At 37.3% G+C, this 23,741-nt stretch overlaps 1 protein-coding gene across 1 annotated transcript in view; it reads right to left on the bottom strand.

Moving 5' to 3' along the window:
* Nucleotides 1-23,741, bottom strand: part of NRP1 (neuropilin 1) — a 175,409-nt gene that overhangs the window by 87,198 nt on the left and 64,470 nt on the right. The window contains exon 5 of the mRNA XM_053713853.1: nucleotides 21,717-21,944. Within this exon, the coding sequence (XP_053569828.1) occupies nucleotides 21,717-21,944 (228 nt within the window). The remainder of the gene's footprint in view (nucleotides 1-21,716; nucleotides 21,945-23,741) is intronic.

The raw sequence follows: 23,741 nt of genomic DNA, 5'->3' as shown, positions 1-23,741 counted from the left end.
ATATGTGTGATTGTGTTTATTTAAAAGCACAAAAAACAACAAATAGTGAGCGCTGCTAATCCTCCGAAATGGGCAAAAATGCCTAGCAATCAAATCTTGAACTTAATAGAACGTAGGTGGAAAATACCATTTGTATAAATAAACACAAATTGTCAATATAGGTAGATTATCAAATTCTATTACTTAGTATTATTCGTATTCTAGGAGGACACCCCTGTGGGGGGAATACTAGCTTTTAACAGTTAAATGTAAATATACGAATAGCAGTTAAGCTAGCATATAACCCCAGATAATTATCGCTATTAAATACCAACGTCACCGCTACAGTTCTATAAAGTTTCTATATTATTATAACAAAATCAACATGGAGGAGAAGCAGTGCGAATGCATGACGCGCGTTTCGCATCTGCTTTGTCAACGGCAACCTGCAACTTCACCCGGGCTTCCTTAAAAGGGCCAGGCGGCCAATCCAATCTCTCAAAATTTTCCGCATCAATTACCTCTCAGCCAATCGCGTTGTCTCTTCTGCGATAGGCTGGAAGTAGAATTCTGCCTTCATCAAACCATACATAGTATCACAGAAATTGACAGGGTTATTCATACTGGAATTTTAGAGGAGTAATATATCTACACTCACCACCAGTGATTTTAAGGTATCAGAAAAATATTGAAAAATATTAATATATACAGCAATGGGTTCATCTTCACACCCCTAATATATGATGGCCGTTTTACCAGCTATAGATAGAATATGTGATCAATGGGATTAAAATAAATCTTAGCTTAATCTTGCCTAAAGGTATACCTTCTCTTTGTGAACTAAACATACTGGCTACGGAATAATTAGTGACTTACAGGGTCTGTAAATAGCAGTATTTAGAATATTGACTGATGTCTCCGATCGCATCCGATAAAACTATGTTTCTCTGTTTACAAACACTTGACAGGTAGGCGTGTGTATATACGTCACCGAATACACACGCCCCTTGTAGGCTACAGCATTGCACACCCTCTACCTCAAGCCTATCGCATAAGAGACAACGCGATTGGCAGAGAGGTAATTGACGCAGAAAATTTTGAGAGATCGGATTGGCCGCCTGGCCCTTTTAAGGAAGCCCGGGTGAAGTTGCGGGTTGCCTTTGACAAAGCAGATGCGAAATGCGCGTCAGGCGTTCGCACTGCTTCTCCTCCATGTTGATTTTGTTATAATAATATAGAAACTTTATAGAACTGTAGTGGCAACGTTGGTATTTAATAGCGATAATTATCTGGGGATATATGCTAGCTTAACTGCTACTCGTATATTTACATTTAACTGTTAAAAACTAGTATTCCCCCCACAGGGGTGTCCTCCTAGAATACAGATAATACTAAGTAATAGAATTTAAACTACAACGCTAACCGCTGGTGGGTAATATGTGTATAATATCAATATACTTAGTACTGGTATTATTATAACTAGTGACTGGCTTGCTAGGCCAGGAATAGAGGTATATTAGGATAAAGGGCTGGGGTAACTTAGAGGAAACTTATTTTTCTCTTCCAGCCTTTTATTTACACAGTGTTGCCACGGTATCTACTTTTCTAGTTTAACCCTTTAAGGACACAGCTTTCAGTTTGCTCAATTGTTTTATGACGGAAAAATTCCGTCATATGTCCTAAAGAGGTTAATCAATACTGTGGAATAGTCCTACTACAATATCTATTTAAACACAATATAGCAAATTGGAGTGCCATATATACCACCTAGTGGTGGATAGGTGATCAGGTTATTTCCCCATAAGTCTAATATGTTTATATTTTGGTGCAGAATTATTCTGACACCTTCTCATTGAAGGATATAGATACTGGGAAACAGTTCACCTAATAACTATATTGATAATCTACCTATATTGACAATTTGTGTTTATTTATACAAATGGTATTTTCCACCTACGTTCTATTAAGTTCAAGATTTGATTGCTAGGCATTTTTTCCCATTTCGGAGGATTAGCAGCGCTCACTATTTGTTGTTTTTTGTGCTTTTAAATAAACACAATCACACATATCACACGTACACTTGTTTTTTAATGGTGGCATGGTCCACAGCTTTTATATTGTTATAATTAATAAAGGTTATGTTTTATGAATTAATGGTTGAATATCTGATATATACACCGCACTTTACCACCCATTCTCCCTGGTAATATAACCTGCAAGTGTGCCAATATAATGCTTGCTTTCTCTTTTACTTTAATATAAATTTCATTATTAAGGCATTAGACACTGCCTCCTGTTGTACCTGGGTATACACCAGAAGGTTAAGGTTATATACCCTCCTTCCCACCTTCCCTATAGGATAATAGGAATAGGGGTTCTTTCTAAATACATTTTATTAAAGGGACATTAAACACTAAATAAATGCTAGAGTGATGCATTCAAAGAAAAGATTAGTCTGAGAATAACACGTAGATGTAGTTTCATTAGTTGTTTAAATAGTGACACAATAAGTGTAAAGTTTTAATGTCTATAAACAAGCTGCTATGTTGTAACTTAGGTTACCTCCATTAAACAAAATAAACAATAATGTATATTGTAACATTTTACTAAGCATAATTAAAGGGACCATAAAGTAAAAATTTTACTTTAATAGTTCAGCTAGAGCATGCAATTTAAAACAACTTTCCAATGTACTTGTATTATCCGATTTGCTTTGTTATCTTGATATCCTTTGTTGAAAAGCATATGTACATATGCTCAGCAACAGCAATGCTGCAGCTGATTTGTGGCTACACACATTTGTTATTGGTTCACCAGATATTTTCAGTTAGTTCCCAGCAGTGCATTGCTTCTCCTTCAACTTAGGATTCCAAGGGAATGAATCAAATTTGATAACAGAAGTAATATGGAAAATTGTTTACAATTCTATGCTCCATCTGAATCATGAAAGACAAATTTGGAGTTTTATGTCACTTTAAGCATTTTATATTATCTATTATCACTACATTGCTTTTATTTCTGTTCAATATAACTACAACATATTTTAATCTAATTTACTGGGTAACAGCACTACACGTTTTTTTTCTTCTTATTGTTGAGATCTGTAACAATTTGACACATTTACTGCTAAAATAAACCAACAAAACAACACTGCATTTGTACTGCATAATGCATATTAAAATAAGATGGCTGCCTATTTGCATAACATTAGCCATAATAATCTTTTTTGAAAGTGAGTGAAATGTATTTATATATTGTTTTATAGACCATCACATAATCTGTACAGACTTTACAGACTTGAAGTTTAAGGCTGTGTGAATCTAATTTTTGTTTGCTGTTAAACAGAAAGTTAACTGATGTTAAAAATACAAAATAAAACATTTAGACTGCTTTATCATATTGTACTAGACAAGCTAATCATAAAATAAATATCAAGACAGTCGCTATAAGTTGTGCACACACATTGCCACACAGCTGTCAATACAGAATTTCCCACTTTTTACATTTAAAGGAAGATACAAATACAAAGAAACAGACTTGTAGCTTTTTAATAAAAGGCCCAGTGCCAAGAAACCACATTCCTTCACAACCCTTATTTTTCTGAAGTAATATAGCTACAATTTTTGGCAAAGTGACTAAAATGTGTGCAAGCTTTATTCGTTATTGTAGTCAAACTTTTAGAGTGTTGTAAAAGGTAATAAAACATACACTTATACAACACACACACCACATACTCTCATATAACCCACACACTCCACACACTCTCTCATATAACACACACACACCACATACTCTCATGCAGCAACACCCACCCACCACACACACTCTCATACAACACACACACCAGACACTCTCTCATGTAACACACACACCACATACTCTCATACAACACACACATACCACACACACTCTCATACAACACACACACTCTCTCATATAACAAACACACCACATACTCTCATACAACACCCACCCACCACACACACTCTCATACAACACACACACACACACACACCACACACTTTCTCATATAACACACACACACACACCATATACTCTCATACAACACACCCACCACACACTCTCTCATGTAACACACACACCGCACACACTCTCTCATATAACACACATACCACATACTCTCATACAACACACACACAACACACACACTCTCATACAACACACACATCACACATTCTCTCATATAACACACCCACCACACACACTCTTTTATATAACACACACTCTCTCATATAACACACATACCACATACTCTCATACAACACCCACACACACTCTCATACAACACACACACACTACACACTCTCTCATATAACACACACACACACATACTCTCATACAACACACCAACCATACACACTCTCATGCAACACACACACACCACATACTCTCATGTACCACCAACCCACCACACACACTCTCATACAACACACACCACACACTCTCTCATGTAACACCCACACCACACACTTTCTCATATAAAACACACATACCACACACTCTCATACAACACACACACCACACACTCTCTCATATAACACACACACCACATACTCTCATACAACACACCCACCACACACACTCTCATACAATACACACACACCACACACTCTCTCATATAACACACACACTACATACTCTCATACAACACACAGACACCACACACTCTCTCATATAACACACACACACACTACATACTCTCATACAACACACCCACCACACACACTCTCATACAACACACACACCCCACACTATCTCATATAACACACACACACCACATACTCTCATACAACACACACCCAACCCACCACATACACTCTTATACAACACACACACATACACTACACACTCTCTCATATAACACACACACCACATACTCTCATACAACACACACACCACACACTCATTCATATAACACACACACCACATACTCTCATACAACACACACCCAACACACCACACACTCTCTCATACAACACACCCACCACACACACACTCATACAACACACTCACCACACACTATCTCATATAACACACACACCACATACTCTCATACAACACACCCAACCCACCACATACACTCTTATACAACACACACATACACTACACACTCTCTCATATAACACACACACCACATAGTCTCATACAACACACACACCACACACTCATTCATATAACACACACACCACATACTCTCATAAAACACACACCCAACACACTACACCCTCTCTCATACAACACCCACCCACCACACACACTCTCATACAACACACACACCACACACTCATATAACACACACAGCAAACACTCTTATACAACACCAACCCACCACACACACTCATATAACACACACACATACCACACACTCTAATAGAACACACACACACAAAAGTAAAATTTAAACTTCCATTAATCAGGTAGAGCATGCGATTTTAAACAACTTTCCAGTTTACTTATTTCTGGTTGAAAATCATAGCTAGGTAGGCTCAGAAGCAGCAATGCATTATTTGGATTGATTGGTGGCTGCACATATATGCCTCTTGTCATTTGTTCACCCAACGTGTTCAGCTAGCTCCCAGTAGTGCATTGCTTCCCCTTCAACAAAGGGGGAAAAAATAGGCAAATTAGATAATAGAAGTAAATTGGAAAGTTGTTTAATATTGTACAGTATGCTCTATCTGAATCATGAATGAAAAAGTTGGCATTTCATGTCCCTTTAACCACATACTCTCATGCAACCCTCACCTACCACACACACTCTCATACAACACACACACCACACACTCTCTCATGTAACACACACACCACACACTCTCTCATATAACACACATACCACATTCTCTCATACAACACACACCACACACTCTCATACACCACACACTCTCTCATATAACACACACACACACGCCACATACTCTCATACAACACCCACCACACAAACTCTCATACAACACACACACCACACACTCTCATGATGTAACACACACACCACACACTCTCTCATATAACACACATACCACATACTCTCATAAAACACACACTCTCATACAACACACACACCACACACTCTTTCATATAACACACACACCACATACTCTCCTACAACACCCACCACACACACTCTCATACAACACACACACACACACACACACACACCACACTCTCTCTCATATAACACACACACCACATACTCTCATACAACACACCCACCACACACACTCTCATACAACACACACACCACATACTCTCCTGCAACACCCACCACACACTCTCTCATACAACACACACTCCCTCATATAACACACACACCACATACTATCATACAACACACCAACCACACACACACACTCTTATACAACACACACACCACACACTCTCTCATACAACACACACACCACACACTCTCTCATATAACACACATACCACATACTCTCATACAACAGACCCACCACACACACTCTCATACAACACACACCACACATACTCTCATGCAACACCCAACCACCACACACACTCTCATACAACACACACACCACACACTCTCTAATATAACACACATACTACATACTCTCATACAACACACACACACACCACACACACTCTCCTACAACACACACCACACACTGTCTCATATTGAAGAAATAATTGTAAAAGTTTTAGTTTCCATAAACCAACAGGTGCCACCATGTTGTAACCTCATACTCTCATGCAACACCCATCCACCACACACACTCTCATACAACACACACACCACACACTCTCTCATATAACACACATACCACATACTCTCATAAAACACACACTCTCATACAACACACACTCTCTCATATAACACACACACACCACATACTCTCATACAACACCCACCCACCACACACACTCTCATACAACATAGACACCACACACTCTCATGTAACACACACACCACACACTCTCATATAACACACATACCACATACTCTCATAAAACACACTCTCATACAACACACACACCACACACTCTTTCATATAACACACACCACATACTCTCATACAACACCCACCCACCACACACACTCTCATACAACACACACACACACACCACACACTCTCACATATAACACACACACCACATACTCTCATACAACACACCCACCACACACACTCTCATACAAAACACACACCACATACTCTCATGCAACACCCACCCACCACACACTCCCTCATATAACACACACCACATACTCTCATACAACACACACACCACACACTCTCATATAACACACACACACATACTCTCATACAACACACACACACCACACACTCTCTCATATAACACGCACCACATACTCTCATACAACACACACAACACACACTCTAATACAACACACACACACACACACACACACACCACACACTCATGTAACACACACACACCACACACTCTTATACAACACCCACCCACCACACACACACTTATGTAACACACACACACATACCACACACTCTCATAGAACACACACACACAAAGTAAAATTTTACTTTTCATGATTCAGGTAGAGCATGCGATTTTAAACAACTTTCCAGTTTACTTATTTATGGTTGAAAATCATAGCTAGGTAGGCTCAGGAGCAGCAATGCATTATTTGGATTGATTGGTGGCTGCACATATATGCCTCTTGTCATTTGTTCACCCAACGTGTTCAGCTAGCTCCCAGTAGTGCATTGCTTCCCCTTCAACAAAGGGGAAAAAAATGAGGCATATTAGATAATAGAAGTAAAATTGGAAAGTTGTTTAAAATTGTATGCTCTATCTAAATCATGAAAGAAAAAGTTTGCATTTCATGTGCCTTTAAGGCACATTAACCTAACAATAATATGCAAATGCATTTTTAAATTATATTAGATTTGTTTATATTGAAGAAATAATTGTAAAGGTTTTCATTTCCATATACCAACAGATGTCACCATGTTGTAACCTCGGCTTCCCCCCGATTTGAAAGCTTGGTATATTATGGTTGCTTACATAAATCACTCCCTCTGTACGTAAAAACAATATTAAGATATTTAAATGTTGATTTTAGGTAGTGGTTTCAATGAATAAAAACAGATATTTTCAGCAATAAAATATAACAAGTCATTGAAAACACAAGAAGTGAAAAAACATTTTTACAGTATAATTACCCATTAATGTCCTCTTAAATGAAAATATTTTTCAATGGGGGGGGGGTGAGGAGGTTCAAAAAGTGGTTAATTTTAGTGGTGTGTTAACCAATAAGGGCTCTTACATAGGTGGAAATACAAGTGATAGGGATCACATGTAGTTAGGGATTAGAGTTAGAAGATAATGTAGCAGGAAGCACCAACTGGGTTTGTTAAGGGGGTAATTATGTTAATTATTGTATGCATTATAGTATTTTATTGGATGGTCAAGAATGGATTCCAGCTGTCACCACATTCATTACACCTTAGCATCACTGAACTACCTAACTCCTTCTCAAAAGTTGTGCAGCTGTTAACCCCCCACACCTGCATGCGCTAAATGTAAGGAAATGGGAAATCTACCATGTGATTTATGTGGAATAATAATAGATTATTATAGATAACTCTAACAATGTAAATAACCGTATTTAAAACCAACTGAAGTTTCCCTATGGGTGATGGGGTTAACTAGACGTGGACTCCTTGCCCAGTGTGCTTAGAGAAATGTGGCTGCACCTGACTAATGAGGCAAATAGGAGGCCGAAACAATCATCTGGAGTTGTCATGTTTCTTGTTCAGAGGAGAATTGCCTGGTATTTCGGGGCTGGACTGACCTTACTTGGCGGGATCAGACTGATATACTACAGGAAAAATTTCCTCTGTGAAAAGCACACTGGTCTAAAAGAGGCAGCTCCTAGGTGGTAAATCGCCATAGAACTAGCTGATAAGTTGTTGTTCATTCCTGGTAGAGCGCTTCTCTCTTCGTATGCAAATTAATATGACCCTGGGGAAGTCTCCCTATGGGTGATGGGGACAACCAGACGTGGACTCCTTGCCCAGTGTGCTTAGAGGAATATGGCTGCACCTCACTGACGAGGCCCATAGGAGGCCGAAACGATCGTCTGTGGTTGTCATGTTCCTTGTTCAGAGGAGAATTGCCTGGTATTTTGGGGCTGGACTGACCTTACTTGGGGGGATCAGATTGATATACTTCAGGAAAGTTTTCCTCTGTGAAATGCACACTGGTCTAAAAGAGGCTGCTCCTGGGTGGTAAATCGTCATAGAACTAGCTGATGAGCTGTTGTTCATTCCTGGTAGAGCGCTTCTCTCTTCATATTTAAAACCAGCTGAAGTTTTACAAGTTCCCAATATATATATAAATAGTAATAAAAAAATAAAAATCAGAAGTGGTGCTGAATCAACATATTGCTGCATTGTTTAGGGCCTTTTATTTTCTAGGAAATGTCCATTTTCACTATGGCCGGCATATATCTTCTGCCAGACAGACAGTGTTCGCTTATGTTAACCTGTCTGCCCAGGATTGTAGATTTGCTGCAATACACTGGCTGTATTTAAAGGGACATTATACACTAGATTTTTCTTTGCATAAATGTTTTGTAGATGATGCATTTATATAACCTATACAGTTGTTTTTTTGTAAAAATTTATATTTTTGCTCTGATTTTCCGACTCCTAACCAAGCCCCAAAGTTTTAGGAGAATACCGACACATACCTACTCCAACTTGCTCCTGTTTGTTTAAAGGGTCTTTAAGTAAGTTTTTAAACAGTTTTATACTGGATATTTATATCAGTATCTGTGCATATTATTCTTTATAGAAGTGTCTATTACATGCAGTTATATGAAAATTGGTGTATACTGTCCCTTTAACATTGCACAAGTGAACGTACCCAGGGGGATTTAATCCGCCAGCTAATAGCTGGCAAGCTGATTAGGAAGCTGCGGTCTGATGACTGCTGTTTCCTAACTTTCAGCTGCAGGCTCGCTCATGTCTGCATCGATTGCCCCACCCCCTTAGAGCTGCATACACAGCTTGATAAATGGGGCCTTAGTATTTAGGGCGTAAATAAAGATGACCACGTGGTGTACTGTTGCTCTTGAGAAGAACACCTTGGCAACCCAGTACAAAGCAGCTATGTATGTATCAATTAATGACTTACTGTGGCCTGCTCCAGAATGGCTCAGGACATGCTGAGTGTGTGGCTTTTTAACCCCTTAACCCTTTAAATTAGTTCTTCAGCATATCAACGGGGCACATTATGTAACAAACAGGATGCTATCTAGAGAAAAAAAAGTAATTATATAAGTTTTAGATACAATTTTACAAGAATTTTTCCTTTTCATGACTGGATTTTCACTGCCAGTGTCCTTAGGTCACATCTACAGCAACCTGGCTCTTAAAACCATTTGTGCCTAGTGATGTCACCTCTAAAGTTTAGATCCCACATGTCTGCTTTAAAAGAGAATTCCTCAAATACAATTTCTGATTGGCCAGAGGGGGCAGACAACTCTACAGAATGTTAAATTATAGGGAATGTATCTCTTTATGTTTATGTGAATTTATTTAGAAGTTTCTCAGCTACAGCTGGTTCAGTGGATTATTTCTTCAGTTTCATTACATTTATTATCCCTCATTGATGTTTTATGTGTTTATATCCATGTAAGTATCTGAACAAAGTTATGCTAAAGCAAAGTTGTGGAAGTGAAACATAATTCTCTAGCTTGGTCATCTGTATCAAAGTGTGAAAATTGGATACATGAAGGATGTGTTTTGTTACTCCTTGCCCTGTGAGTGAAAGACCTTACAAATCGAACAGTTGGCTGCACATTACCGCTAACTGAATTCACAAACTTTTATCTTATAATTTAAGAGAGAACACACCATATTTGAGCAGGTTTCATAGTTCAATCAGAGCATACCATTTTTATAAAATGTTTCCACTTTACTTATATTATCAAATTTGCTTTGTTCTCAAGGTATTATTTGCTGAAGAGCGTATATAGGTTTGCTATGTCCTTGTCTGAAGCACTACATGGAAGCATACAGTGCTGCCATCTATTGGTCTTGCAAATGTATAACATTGTTCAAAGCATTTTTGCAAAACTTATGCTGCCATATATTGCCCCCCAGCCATGTGCATGCTACTGAGCCTACCTACCTACATATCAACAAAGGATATCAATAGAATGAAGTAAATTTGATAACAGAGGTAAATTAGAAACTCTAGGTGATTCTTATCTTTTTTTTTCTTTGAAAATACTTTCTACTACAATTACTTACTATGGACTTCATCATTATTTATAGTAACTGTTTCTTAAAGGGACACTGAACCCAATTTTTTCAGGTAGAGCATGAAATTTTAGGTAACTTTCTAATTTACCCCTATTATCAAATTTTCATTATTATTTTGGTATCTTTATTTGAAATGCAAGAATGTAAGTTTAGATGCCAGACCATTTTTGGTGAAAAACCTGGGTTGTCCTTTCACCCACCAATAAGAAAGTGCTGTCCAGAGTGCTGAACCACAAAAAAAAAACCTTAGATGCCTTCTTTTTCAAATAAAGCTACCAAGAGAACTAAGAAAAATTGATAATAGGAGTACAGGGAGTGCAGAATTATTAGGCAAATTAGTATTTTGACCACATCATCCTCTTTATGCATGTTGTCTTACTCCTTACTCCGCTTGAAAGCCTACTACCAATTAAGCATATTAGGTGATGTGCATCTCTGTAATGAGAAGGGGTGTGGTCTAATGACATCAACACCCTATATCAGGTGTGCATAATTATTAGGCAACTTCCTTTCCTTTGGCAAAATGGGTCAAAAGAAGGACTTGACAGTCTCAGAAAGGGGGATATAGCACTCTTAAAATTGCAAAGCTTTTGAAGCGTGATCATCGAACAATCAAGCGTTTCATTCAAAATAGTCAACAGGGTCGCAAGAAGCGTGTGGAAAAACCAAGGCGCAAAATAACTGCCCATGAACTGAGAAAAGTCAAGCGTGCAGCTGCCAAGATGCCACTTGCCACCAGTTTGGCCATATTTCAGAGATGCAACATCACTGGAGTGCCCAAAAGCACAAGGTGTGCAATACTCAGAGACATGGCCAAGGTAAGAAAGGCTGAAAGACGACCACCACTGAACAAGACACACAAGCTGAAACGTCAAGACTGGGCCAAGAAATATCTCAAGATTGATTTTTCTAAGGTTTTATGGACTGATGAAATGAGAGTGAGTCTTGATGGGCCAGATGGATGGGCCAGTGGCTGGATTGGTAAAGGGCAGAGAGCTCCAGGTCCGACTCAGACGCCAGCAAGGTGGAGGTGGAGTACTGGTTTGGGCTGGTATCATCAAAGATGAGCTTGTGGGGCCTTTTCGGGTTGAGGATGGAGTCAAGCTCAACTCCCAGTCCTACTGCCAGTTTCTGGAAGACACCTTCTTCAAGCAGTGGTACAGGAAGAAGTCTGCATCCTTCAAGAAAAACATGATTTTCATGCAGGACAATGCTCCATCACACGCGTCCAAGTACTCCACAGCGTGGCTGGCAAGAAAGGGTATAAAAGAAGAAAATCTAATGACATGGCCTCCTTGTTCACCTGATCTGAACCCCATTGAGAACCTGTGGTCCATCATCAAATGTGAGATTTACAAGGAGGGAAAACAGTACACCTCTCTGAACAGTGTCTGGGAGGCTGTGGTTGCTGCTGCACGCAATGTTGATGGTGAACAAATCAAAACACTGACAGAATCCATGGATGGCAGGCTTTTGAGTGTCCTTGCAAAGAAAGGTGGCTATATTGGTCACTGATTTGTTTTTGTTTTGTTTTTGAATGTCAGAAATGTATATTTGTGAATGTTGAGATGTTATATTGGTTTCACTGGTAAAAATAAATAATTGAAATGCGTATATATTTGTTTTTTGTTAAGTTGCCTAATAATTATGCACAGTAATAGTCACCTGCACACACAGATATCCCCCTAAAATAGCTATAACTAAAAACAAACTAAAAACTACTTCCAAAACTATTCAGCTTTGATATTAATGAGTTTTTTGGGTTCATTGAGAACATGGTTGTTGTTCAATAATAAAATTAATCCTCAAAAATACAACTTGCCTAATAATTCTGCACTCCCTGTAAATGAGAAAGTTGCTTAAAATTGCATGCTCTGGGGGGTAGTTATCAACGTGTCAACTTTCCTGCCTTCGCCGGCCCAATACGCCCGCCTAAGCTCGCCTCACATCGCCGCCGCGGACCTGAAAAATTTCACCTAAGTTATCAAATAAAGCTGTCAAAAAGCCGCAGGGCGATGAGCAGCGGACTGTGAGAGTTATCACTCATCCGATCTCGCTGCTCTTCGGCTTTTTCCCAGCTTTATTGCTAGCCTGTCACTAAGCACTCACGCTAACTACACTGTTCTACCCCCTATACCGGCGCACCCGGAGCCCCCCGCAACTAAATAAAGTTATTAACCCCTAAACCGCCGCTCCTAGACCCTGCCGCAACTCTGATAAATGTATTAACCCCTAAACCGCCGCTCCTAGACCCTACCGCAACTCTGATAAATGTATTAACCCCTAAACCGCCGCTCCCGGACACCGCTGCCACCTACATTATACCTATTAACCCCTATCCTGCCCCCCCTACACCGTCGCCACCTATAATACATTTATTAACCCCTATCCTGCCCCCCACTACACCGCCACCACTGTAATAAATTTATTAACCCCTAAACCTAAGTCTAACACTAACCCTAACACCCCCTAACTTAAATATTAATTAAATAAATCTAAATAATATTTCTATTATGAACTAAATTAATCCTATTTAAAACTAAATACTTACCTTTAAAATAAACCCTAATATAGCTACAATATAAATAATAATTATATTGTAGCTATCTTAGGATTTATTTTTATTTTACAGGCAAATTTCAATTTATTTTAACTAGGTACAATAGCTATTAAATAGTTATTAACTATTTAATAGCTACCTAGCTAAAATAAAGAGAAATTTACCTGTAAAATAAAAACTAACCTAAGTTACAATTACACCTAACACTACACTATACTTTAATAAATTATTCCTATTTAAAACTAAATACTTACATTTAAAATAAACCCTAATATAGCTACAATATAAATTATAATTATATTGTAGCTATCTTAGGATTTATTTTTATTTTACAGGTAACTTTGTATTTATTTAAGCTAGTTAGAATAGTTATTAAATAGTTATTAACTATTTAATAACTACCTAGCTAAAATAAATACAAAATTACCTGTAAAATAAATCCTAACCTAAGTTACAATTAAACCTAACACTACACTATCATTAAATAAATTAAATAAATTACCTACAAATAACTACAATTAAATACAATTACATAAACTAACTAAAGTACAAAAAATAAAAAAGCTAAGTTACAAAAAATAAAAAAAATAGGTTAAAAACATTTTAAAAATATTACAACAATTTTAAGCTACTTACACCTAATCTAAGCCCCCTAATAAAATAACAAACCCCCCCAAAATAAAAAATGCCCTACCCTATTCTAAATTTAAAAAGTTCAAAGCTCTTTTACCTTACCAGCCCTTAAAACGGCAATTTGTGGGGCATGCCCCAAAGAATTCAGCTCTTTTGCCTGTAAAATAAAAATACAACCCCCCCCAACATTAAAATCCACCACCCACATACCCCTAATCTAACCCAAACCCCCCTTAAAATAACCTAACACTAATCCCCTGAAGATCATCCTACCTTTAGTCGTCTTCACTCAGCCGAGCCACTGATGGAACTGAAGAGGAGACCCGGACCGGCAGAAGTGATCCTCCAAGCGGCGCTGAAGAAATCTTCCATCCGATGAAGTGATCCTCCAAGCGGCGCTGAAAAAGTCTTCCATCCGGGCGATGTCATCTTCCAAGAGGCGCTGAAGAAGTCTTCTATCCGGGTGATGTCATCTTTCAAGCCGGGTCTTGAATCTTCATCCCACCGACGCAGAACATCCTTCTTTACCGACGGACTACCGACGAATGAAGGCTCCTTTCGATCAGCCAATAGAATGCGAGCTCAATCTGATTGGCTGATTGGATCAGCCAATCGGATTGAACTTGAATCTGATTGGCTGATTCAATCAGCCAATCAGATTTTTCCTACCTTAATTCCGATTGGCTGATAGAATCCTATCAGCCAATCGGAATTGAAGGGACGCCATCTTGGATGACGTCCCTTAAAGGAGCCTTCATTCATCGGTAGTTCGTCGGTAAAGAAGGATGTTCCGCGTCGGCGGGATGAAGATTCAAGACCCGGCTTGGAAGATGACATCGCCCGGATAGAAGACTTCTTCAGTGCCTCTTGGAAGATGACATCGCCCGGATGGAAGACTTTTTCAGCGCCGCTTGGAGGATCACTTCATCCGATGGAAGATTTCTTCAGCGCCGCTTGGAGGATCACTTCTGCCAGTCCGGGTCTCCTCTTCAGTTCCACCGGTGGCTCGGCTGAGTGAAGACGACTAAAGGTAGGATGATCTTCAGGGGATTAGTGTTAGGTTATTTTAAGGGGGTTTGGGTTAGATTAGGGGTATGTGGGTGGTGGGTTTTAATGTTGGGGGGGGGGGTTGTATTTTTCTTTTACAGGCAAAAGAGCTGAATTCTTTGGGGCATGCCCCACAAATGGCCCTTTAAAGGGCTGGTAAGGTAAAAGAGCTTTGAACTTTTTTAATTTAGAATAGGGTAGGGCATTTTTTTTATTTTGGGGGGGTTTGTTATTTTATTAGGGGGCTTAGATTAGGTGTAAGTAGCTTAAAATTGTTGTAATATTTTTAAAATGTTTGTAACCTATTTTTTTTTATTTTTTGTAACTTAGCTTTTTTTATTTTTTGTACTTTAGTTAGTTTATGTAATTGTATTTAATTGTAGTTATTTGTAGGTAATTTATATAATTTATTTAATGATAGTGTAGTGTTATGTTTAATTGTAACTTAGGTTAGGATTTATTTTACAGGTGATTTTGCATTTCTTTTAGCTAGGTAGTTATTAAATAGTTAATAACTATTTAATAACTATTCTAACTAGCTAAAATAAATACAAAGTTACCTGTAAAATAAATATAATTCCTAAAATAGCTACAATGTAATTATTAATTACATTGTAGCTATCTTAGGGTTGATTTTACAGGTAAGTATTTAGTTTTAAATAGGAATAATTTATTAAAGTATAGTGTAGTGTTAGGTGTAATTGTAACTTAGGTTAGTTTTTATTTTACAGGTAAATTTCTGTTTATTTTAGCTAGGTAAGCTATTAAATAGTTAATAACTATTTAATAGCTATTGTACCTAGTTAAAATAAATTGAAAGATGCCTGTAAAATAAAAATAAATCCTAAGATAGCTACAATATAATTATTATTTATATTGTATCTATCTTAGGGTTTATTTTACAGGTAAGTATTTAGTTTTAAATAGGATTAATTTAGTTCATAATAGAAATATTATTTAGATTTATTTAATTAATATTTAAGTTAGGGGGGTGTTAGGGTTAGTGTTAGACTTAGGTTTAGGGGTTAATAAATTTATTACAGTGGTGGAGGTGTAGTGGGGGGCAGGATAGGGGTTAATAAATTTATTATAGGTGGCGACGGTGTAGGGGTTAATATGTATAGAGTAGCTTGCGGTGGGCTCCGGGAGCGGCGGTTTAGGGGTTAATACATTTATTATAGTTGCGGCGGGGTCAGGGAGCGGCGGTTTAGGGGTTAATATGTATAGAGTAGTTTGCGGTGGGCTCCGGGAGCGGCGGTTTAGGGGGTAATAACTTTATTTAGTTGCGGCGGTGTAGGGGGAACAGATTAGTGGTGTTTAGGCTCGGGGTACATGTTAGGGGTTAGGGTGTTAGGTGTAGACAGCTCCCATAGGAATCAATGGGATGTCAGGCAGCAGCGAACTTGTACTTTCGCTATGGTCAGACTCCCATTGATTCCTATGGGATCCGCCGCCTCCAGGGTGGCGGTTTGAAAACCAGGTACGCTGGGCCGTAAAAGTGCCAAGCGTACTTGCTAGTTTTTTGATAACTAGCAAAAGTAGTCAGATTGTGCCGCACTTGTGTGCGGAACATCTGGAGTGACGTAAGAATCGATCTGTGTCGGACTGAGTCCAGCGGATCGAAGTTTACGTCACAAAATTCTACTTTTGCCGGTCTCTAGCCTTTGATAACTAAGGCGAATCAGCCTCGCCATAAATACGCTGCGGAATTCCAGCATATTTGAGGTTGACGGCTTGATAACTAGGCCCCTCTATCTGAATCATGAAAGAAAAAAAATTGGGTTCAGTGTCCCTTTAACAAATAACATTCAATGTAGCAAAATAAAATATATTTAATTATGCATACAGTCTTGGTGTTTCCAACATTCTATTCATACACTAAGAAATGATAGGGGATATGTAAGCATAGTGGGGGGAATGAGTTTATAATTTCATTAACTGGCAATATAATGTATGAAGTGATATATTACAAAAATAATGTTTAAAGGGACAGTCTCTACACCTTAGTCATCTTAAAGTCTTACCTTAGATTAAGCTGCAAATATCCTCCTGCACCCTTTCTATATTATGCAGCAGGAACAGTAAAAAAGTTTATATTAAAATGAATATTGTTTCTTGCCAGTTTGAAATGGCTTCCAAGCTCGGCCCACTGATGACATCACGATCTGGGCTGCATCTAGGCACTCTGATGAATAGTATTGACAGTCTGTTGAATCTAATTAATGAGCCTTTTGTGATTGGAAGCCATATGCAGCCCAGATCATGATGTCATCTGTGGGCTGAGCTTGGCAGTCATTTCAAAGTGGCCATAAACAATATTCATTTTAAAATAACTTTTTTACAATTCTTGCTGCATGATATAGAAAAAATGCAGGAGGCTATTTGCAGCTTAATCTAAGGTAAGATGACCAAGTTGTAGACTGTCCCTTTAAGGGGTGCTGTACTCATTTTTATTCTCTCATGTATCGTTATTTCAGAAAATTGTGATATTAATTATTTGAACTTAAAATGCATCTGCTGACCTTTTTAAGGCTAACTCTGCTACATATATGTGCCTTCTTGGTTTGGACTAATAAAATCTGCAACTCAATGCATTTTATACTAATATAATAACTGTGGTTAGTCTTGTTGTCTGCAGACTAAAGCCCAGATTGGCTCCTCTAAATAAGGTGGGTGGGGTTTAGCTTTTGAAAAACAATTGCAGAAAAAAAATTATGTTAATTTGTTTTTAAAATATTGAGGCTTGACTGAGATGTTACTCTATAGCAACACAACAGAAATGCCTTGTAATTGTAAGGTGTCTCATATTATGGGAAAGGGACACAAAACCCACATGTTTTCTTTCATGATTCAGATAGAGCATGCAATTTTAAGCAACTTTCTAATTTACTCCTATTATACTTTTTTCTTAATTCTCTTGCTTTTTATATTTGAAAAAAAAAAAGGAATGTAAACATAGGAGCCAGCCCATTTTTGGTTCAGTTCCTGGGTAGCGCCTGCTGATTTTTCTAATAAAAATAACAAGAGAACGATATAAAATCTATAATTGATCTAAGACACAGTACAGCTAATACCTATGTATCTGTTATTCACTGTTTTCCACAGATAAAAGTTGGTTTTGCTCACTTCTGGAACATTCATTTTCACAAAAAGCAAAGCACTGTCACACTCTCTATTAAATATCATGTACTTTTAAATTATATCTTAAAGTGGCTTTTTTGTGTACTTAATATTAATGCTCTTTAATCCTTAGTTTTCCAGATTGTGCTGCATATAAACACTTTGTAGTCCTCTTTATCAGTCATTGAGTTCCTCTCTATCAGTCATTGGGTCCTCTCTATCAACCTTTGAGGTCCTCTTTATCAGCCTTTGGGGTTCTCTCTATCAGTTATTGGGGTCCTCACTATCAGTCATTGGGGTCCTCTCTATCAGCCTTTGGGGTCCTCTCTATCAGTCATTGGGGTCCTCTCTATTAGTCAATGGGGTCCTCTCTATCAGCCTTTGGGGTCCTCTCCATCAGTCATTGTGGTCCTCTCTATCAGTCATTGGGTTCTCTCTTTCAGCCTTTGGAGTCCTCTCTATCAGCCTTTGGGGTCCTCTCTATCAGTCATTGGGGTCCTCTCTATCAGCCTTTGGGATCCTTTCTATCAGTTATTGGGGTCCTCTCTATCAGCCATTGGGGTCCTCTCTATCAGCCTTTGGGATCCTCTCTATCAGTCATTGGGGTCCTCTCTATCAGTCATTTGGGTCCTCTCTATCAGCCTTTGGGGTCCTCTTTTTCAGTCATTGGACGTTGACTACACAGCTTAGATCAGTGCATTCAACATAAAATGTACTTCAAAGTACATGATGCAGAAATAATATGTGCTTTGTTAGTCTTGTATAAATTACCTACATCAGTAATAGACCACTGGCAATTTTTCACTCTTAATCTTTAAAACCCCTTTATCTTTGACATATACTCAATAGACTATGTTGTCCAACATTTGACAATAGAAAAACATATACTGGAATGAAGACTATTTCAGCTAATATTTTACAGGAAAATGCTTTACAACGTTTTATGTTTTTAACTGTCTCATCGGGAAAGCAAAAAAAAAGATATATAAAATCAAAAATTGAGTTGTATTTAAATTAAATATATTTAAAAAATATCAATAGATCTTGTTATGCATAATATATTTCTCTTTATATGAAGGAAAAGGTTGAGCTCAAAGCTAAAGTATTATATGGAGACAGGAGACCATTATAACACATGTAAATATAAATACATTTATTACAATCAAAAACTATTTGTAAACAAATCTAACCAATAAAATATCACAATAGTGTTATGGCCAAAATCAATACAAAATAAAAATAAACATTTCATAAGATAAAAGTGTATGTATCCTGGTCGATCTTGTATATTCAGAAACCGGTCAATGTGGAACATATGTTAAAGATAATCTGTAAACTATTCCTGTGTGGATTATGTATGATAATATTATATTTCTAGTGGATTGAGGACTTTACATGGCCTTTTACTTTATGGACGTTTTATTTTTATTTTGTATTGATTTTGGGTATATGGAATTTTAATATTTTTGTGATATTTTATTGGCTAGATTTGTGCACAAATCCTTTTTGATTGTTATAAATGTATTTATATTTACGTACCTCAGAGATATTGCGGGTTCGGCTCCAGACCACTGCAATAAAGTGAATAGAGTAATAAAGGGAGTCAGACTAAATTTTTTGTTTCCCAGTTCATGTAAAAGTTATATTTACACTATACTGTAGTCTATTAAGCATGCAATAGCATTATGTCTAAAAAACATTGTACAGTACATATCTTAATAAAAAATACTTTATTGCTAAAAAATGCTAACCATTATCTGAACCTTCAGTCATAATCCTTTTGCTGCTGGTGTGTATATATAGGTGCATATATATAGGTGTATATATATATATATATATATATATATATATATATATATATATATATATATATATATATATATATATATATATATATATATATATATTCATGTGTTTATTTGTGTATATATGTTGGAAAAAATGGCACAGATAGACTTGCTTGACACAGAGTTGGTACAAACCTTCAATTTGTAAAATGAGCAATATATGCAATAAAGTGAAGCGCAAACAAATGAGGTATACCTGGGTATATTCTTTCATAGTCTCATCTCTCCATATTATACTTTAGCTTTGAGCGCAACCTTTTTCTATATATTACATCTATGTTTTTACCTTTTAATGTTTGTATGTATTATTACAGTGAGTGACTTATTTACCATTACTGTGTGTGTCATATATTTCTCTTTATCTTATATTCTTTTAATCTAATGCATTTATATTGACAAATTGACAATCAATAATCATTAATAATTAACAATGATTAACTGCTGCCATACTAATAAGTGGAACAGTATATTCCTTCCTTCTCTTGAAGCAAATGTAACACCTTGGAAACACATTTATTTGTGAAGCAAATGTGCACATAAATCAGCCCATCATCCACAAGGTGGTCTTGTTTATTTTGTTACAGTGCATTTCAAACTATCACTATCTTTGCAATTAAATAAACAAAGAGGGTAATTTGGGTTTTAAGACACTATTTAATTTTCATAATTAATTAGAGCTTGTAATTTTGCATTATACGCCCCTTAGCAACACTACGTTTTCAGGCTTTATAGAATTCCATCACAGATTTAGAAGTACTAGTGAGTATTCTTAAAGAATTTCACCAGCCCAGAGAGCTGTATAGAATCAGTCCCCTAGGGTCAGTAAAGCAAAATATCACATGCTGTAATGAGTTAAAGCCTATGGCCCCTATTTATGAAAGTCTGGCGGACCTGATCCGACAGTGCGGATCAGGTCCGCCAGACCTCGCTGAATACGGCGAGCAATACGCTTGCTGTATTCAGCATTGCACCAGCAGCTCACAAGAGCTGCTCGTGCAACGTCGCCCCCTGCAGATTCACAGCCAATGGGCCGCCAGCAGGGGGGTGTTAATCAACCCGATCGTACTCGATCGGGTTGATTTCCGGCGATGTCTATCTGCCTGCTCAGAGCAGGCGGACAGTTATGGAGCAGCGGTCTTTGTGACCGCTGCTCCATACGGAGCTTGATAAATATGCGCCTTTCTCTTTTGCATTGTAATTTTCATTTATTATCTCCTTTTTGTTTAACCTTCTTACCTCCAGGAAAACCATCCCAAATTTCCAATCGGTCATATCGGCAGAACACTCCACCTGGTGCATTTGTATCTGGTTCAAGTTCAAAGCTTTCAAATTCCATTATGATCTCTGCCATTTTAGGAGCAAAGATAATATATGTACATTCCAAAGCGTTGGGGTATTTTTCCGGAAATCCAGGGGATTTAATAACTCCATTTGATGATGTAAAGTTTCGGGAGCATTCTGGACCTAAATATAAGAGAGACAATTTAATTATAATTGTGGTACTTAAAATTAAGTTCAATATTTCATATATATATGTCACCATAAAAAAGCTCAACAATAATTATATATGCAGCTATGGTTTTCTATTAAATTGTTTAAAATTATTGTTTGTCAAAGCCATTTGTATTGCAAATTTCCATTTCTGCATAGTAATTTAAACTGAAGATGTGACAAATATTAAGTCATTTGGGAAGAATAAAAAATCAAGTTAACATTTTTTTGACATTTCCCTTGAGATAAAATTATAGGCCCTTTAATCTTAAATTGTCAAAGCATCAGGATGACAGTCTCTTATTGTTGAATTATAGTAAAACCTTTTGCTGAAGTGTTCTGAGATTTAAACTCTACTGAGGACTGATCGGGAATTAACTTCTCAGAACAGTGATTCCGTAGCTCAGCCAGATGTGACCTCTGCCTCTTTGACAAAGTTAATGTGAAAGGTAATTCGTACTTACATCTAGAGTGAGCAACTATTTTTGAGTTGTGTTGACACAGGTGCAGTAGTAAAGCATTTTTGTTACTACTGGCATGAAGAACTGCAATTATAAACACTGAATGCACCCATGACATCTATTTACCGCCCCCAAATATATTTATAGAAGAAATATATTTATAAAAAAATAAACTTTTTTTTTTATCTGCTATTATTTCAGATATGTCATTTATGATGAATGTCAAATTTTGTGTTGCATTTGACATTTAAATTGATTGCTAAATACTGCATATTTCAGTACCCCTTTTAGTATGAAAAATAGCATAATTAAGGCAAATAGAAAGGTCAAAATTGAAATGGGCATAAATACATTTCAATTTTAAATATAGACATTTTTTGTAATGTACTTTCTTTAGCAAAAAATGCTTCTAGTAAAATGTATTATTGTTGTTCAGCAACATATGCACATATCCTGTGAGGGTCTGTGCATCAGTATTCAAAGAACATGCTTGCTCAGAGCGCTGGCTGTAGTGTGTACTGCATCTGTGAAAACGTTGGGGCCGAATGATCAAGCTCCGAACTGGTCCGCAGCCTCAGAGGCATCAGCAATCCACCTGATCCTATACGATCGGGCTGATTGACATATTGTGCTAGCGGCCGATAGGCTGCGAATCTGCAGGGGGCGGCATTGCACAAGCAGTTATGGTGATCTGCTTGTGCAATGATTAATGCCGACAGCGTATGCTACCGGCATTCGGCGATGTCTGTCGGAGATGATATGCTACAGCGTATCATGTTGGACAGACATTGATAAATCAGCCCCCAAGTGCCATACAAGAAACCACTGACTCTCTGAGAAAGTGTGTTGTTTAAATGCTGGTGCACAGGCCCTCGCAGCATATGGGTGTATGCCACTGAAAAAAAAAAAGTAATAACTTTTACTAGAAGCATTTTTGCTAATAGAATTGTATTGTAGAAATGCTTCAATATAAAACTGAAATGCATCCATGCTGATTTCAATTTTGACCTTTCCATCCCTTTAAATTATATTATTATTTAAGAAAATGCTTTCAAAAATTCAGACTTATTACACTTTTTATATATAAAGAATGTGCTAATTTCTACCAAGCATAATAACACTTACTTTTTAAAGGGCTATTTATCACATACTCCCTGATAAAAAAAATGGAATTTCTGCATGCATCATTTGTGGAAAGAGAACAATTATTAACCAATCAATTAATTAACACCATTAATGTGGGACAATGTGACTAAGGCCTGATATAGGAGAAAAGATTTTGCTATATAGGATTTTTTTTATTTATTCC

Source organism: Bombina bombina, chromosome 5, assembly GCF_027579735.1.
Source record: "Bombina bombina isolate aBomBom1 chromosome 5, aBomBom1.pri, whole genome shotgun sequence".
NCBI classification, from domain to species: Eukaryota; Metazoa; Chordata; class Amphibia; order Anura; family Bombinatoridae; genus Bombina; species Bombina bombina.
The sequence above is the reverse complement of the archived record's forward strand: the minus strand, read 5'-3'. Positions and strand labels throughout refer to the sequence as shown.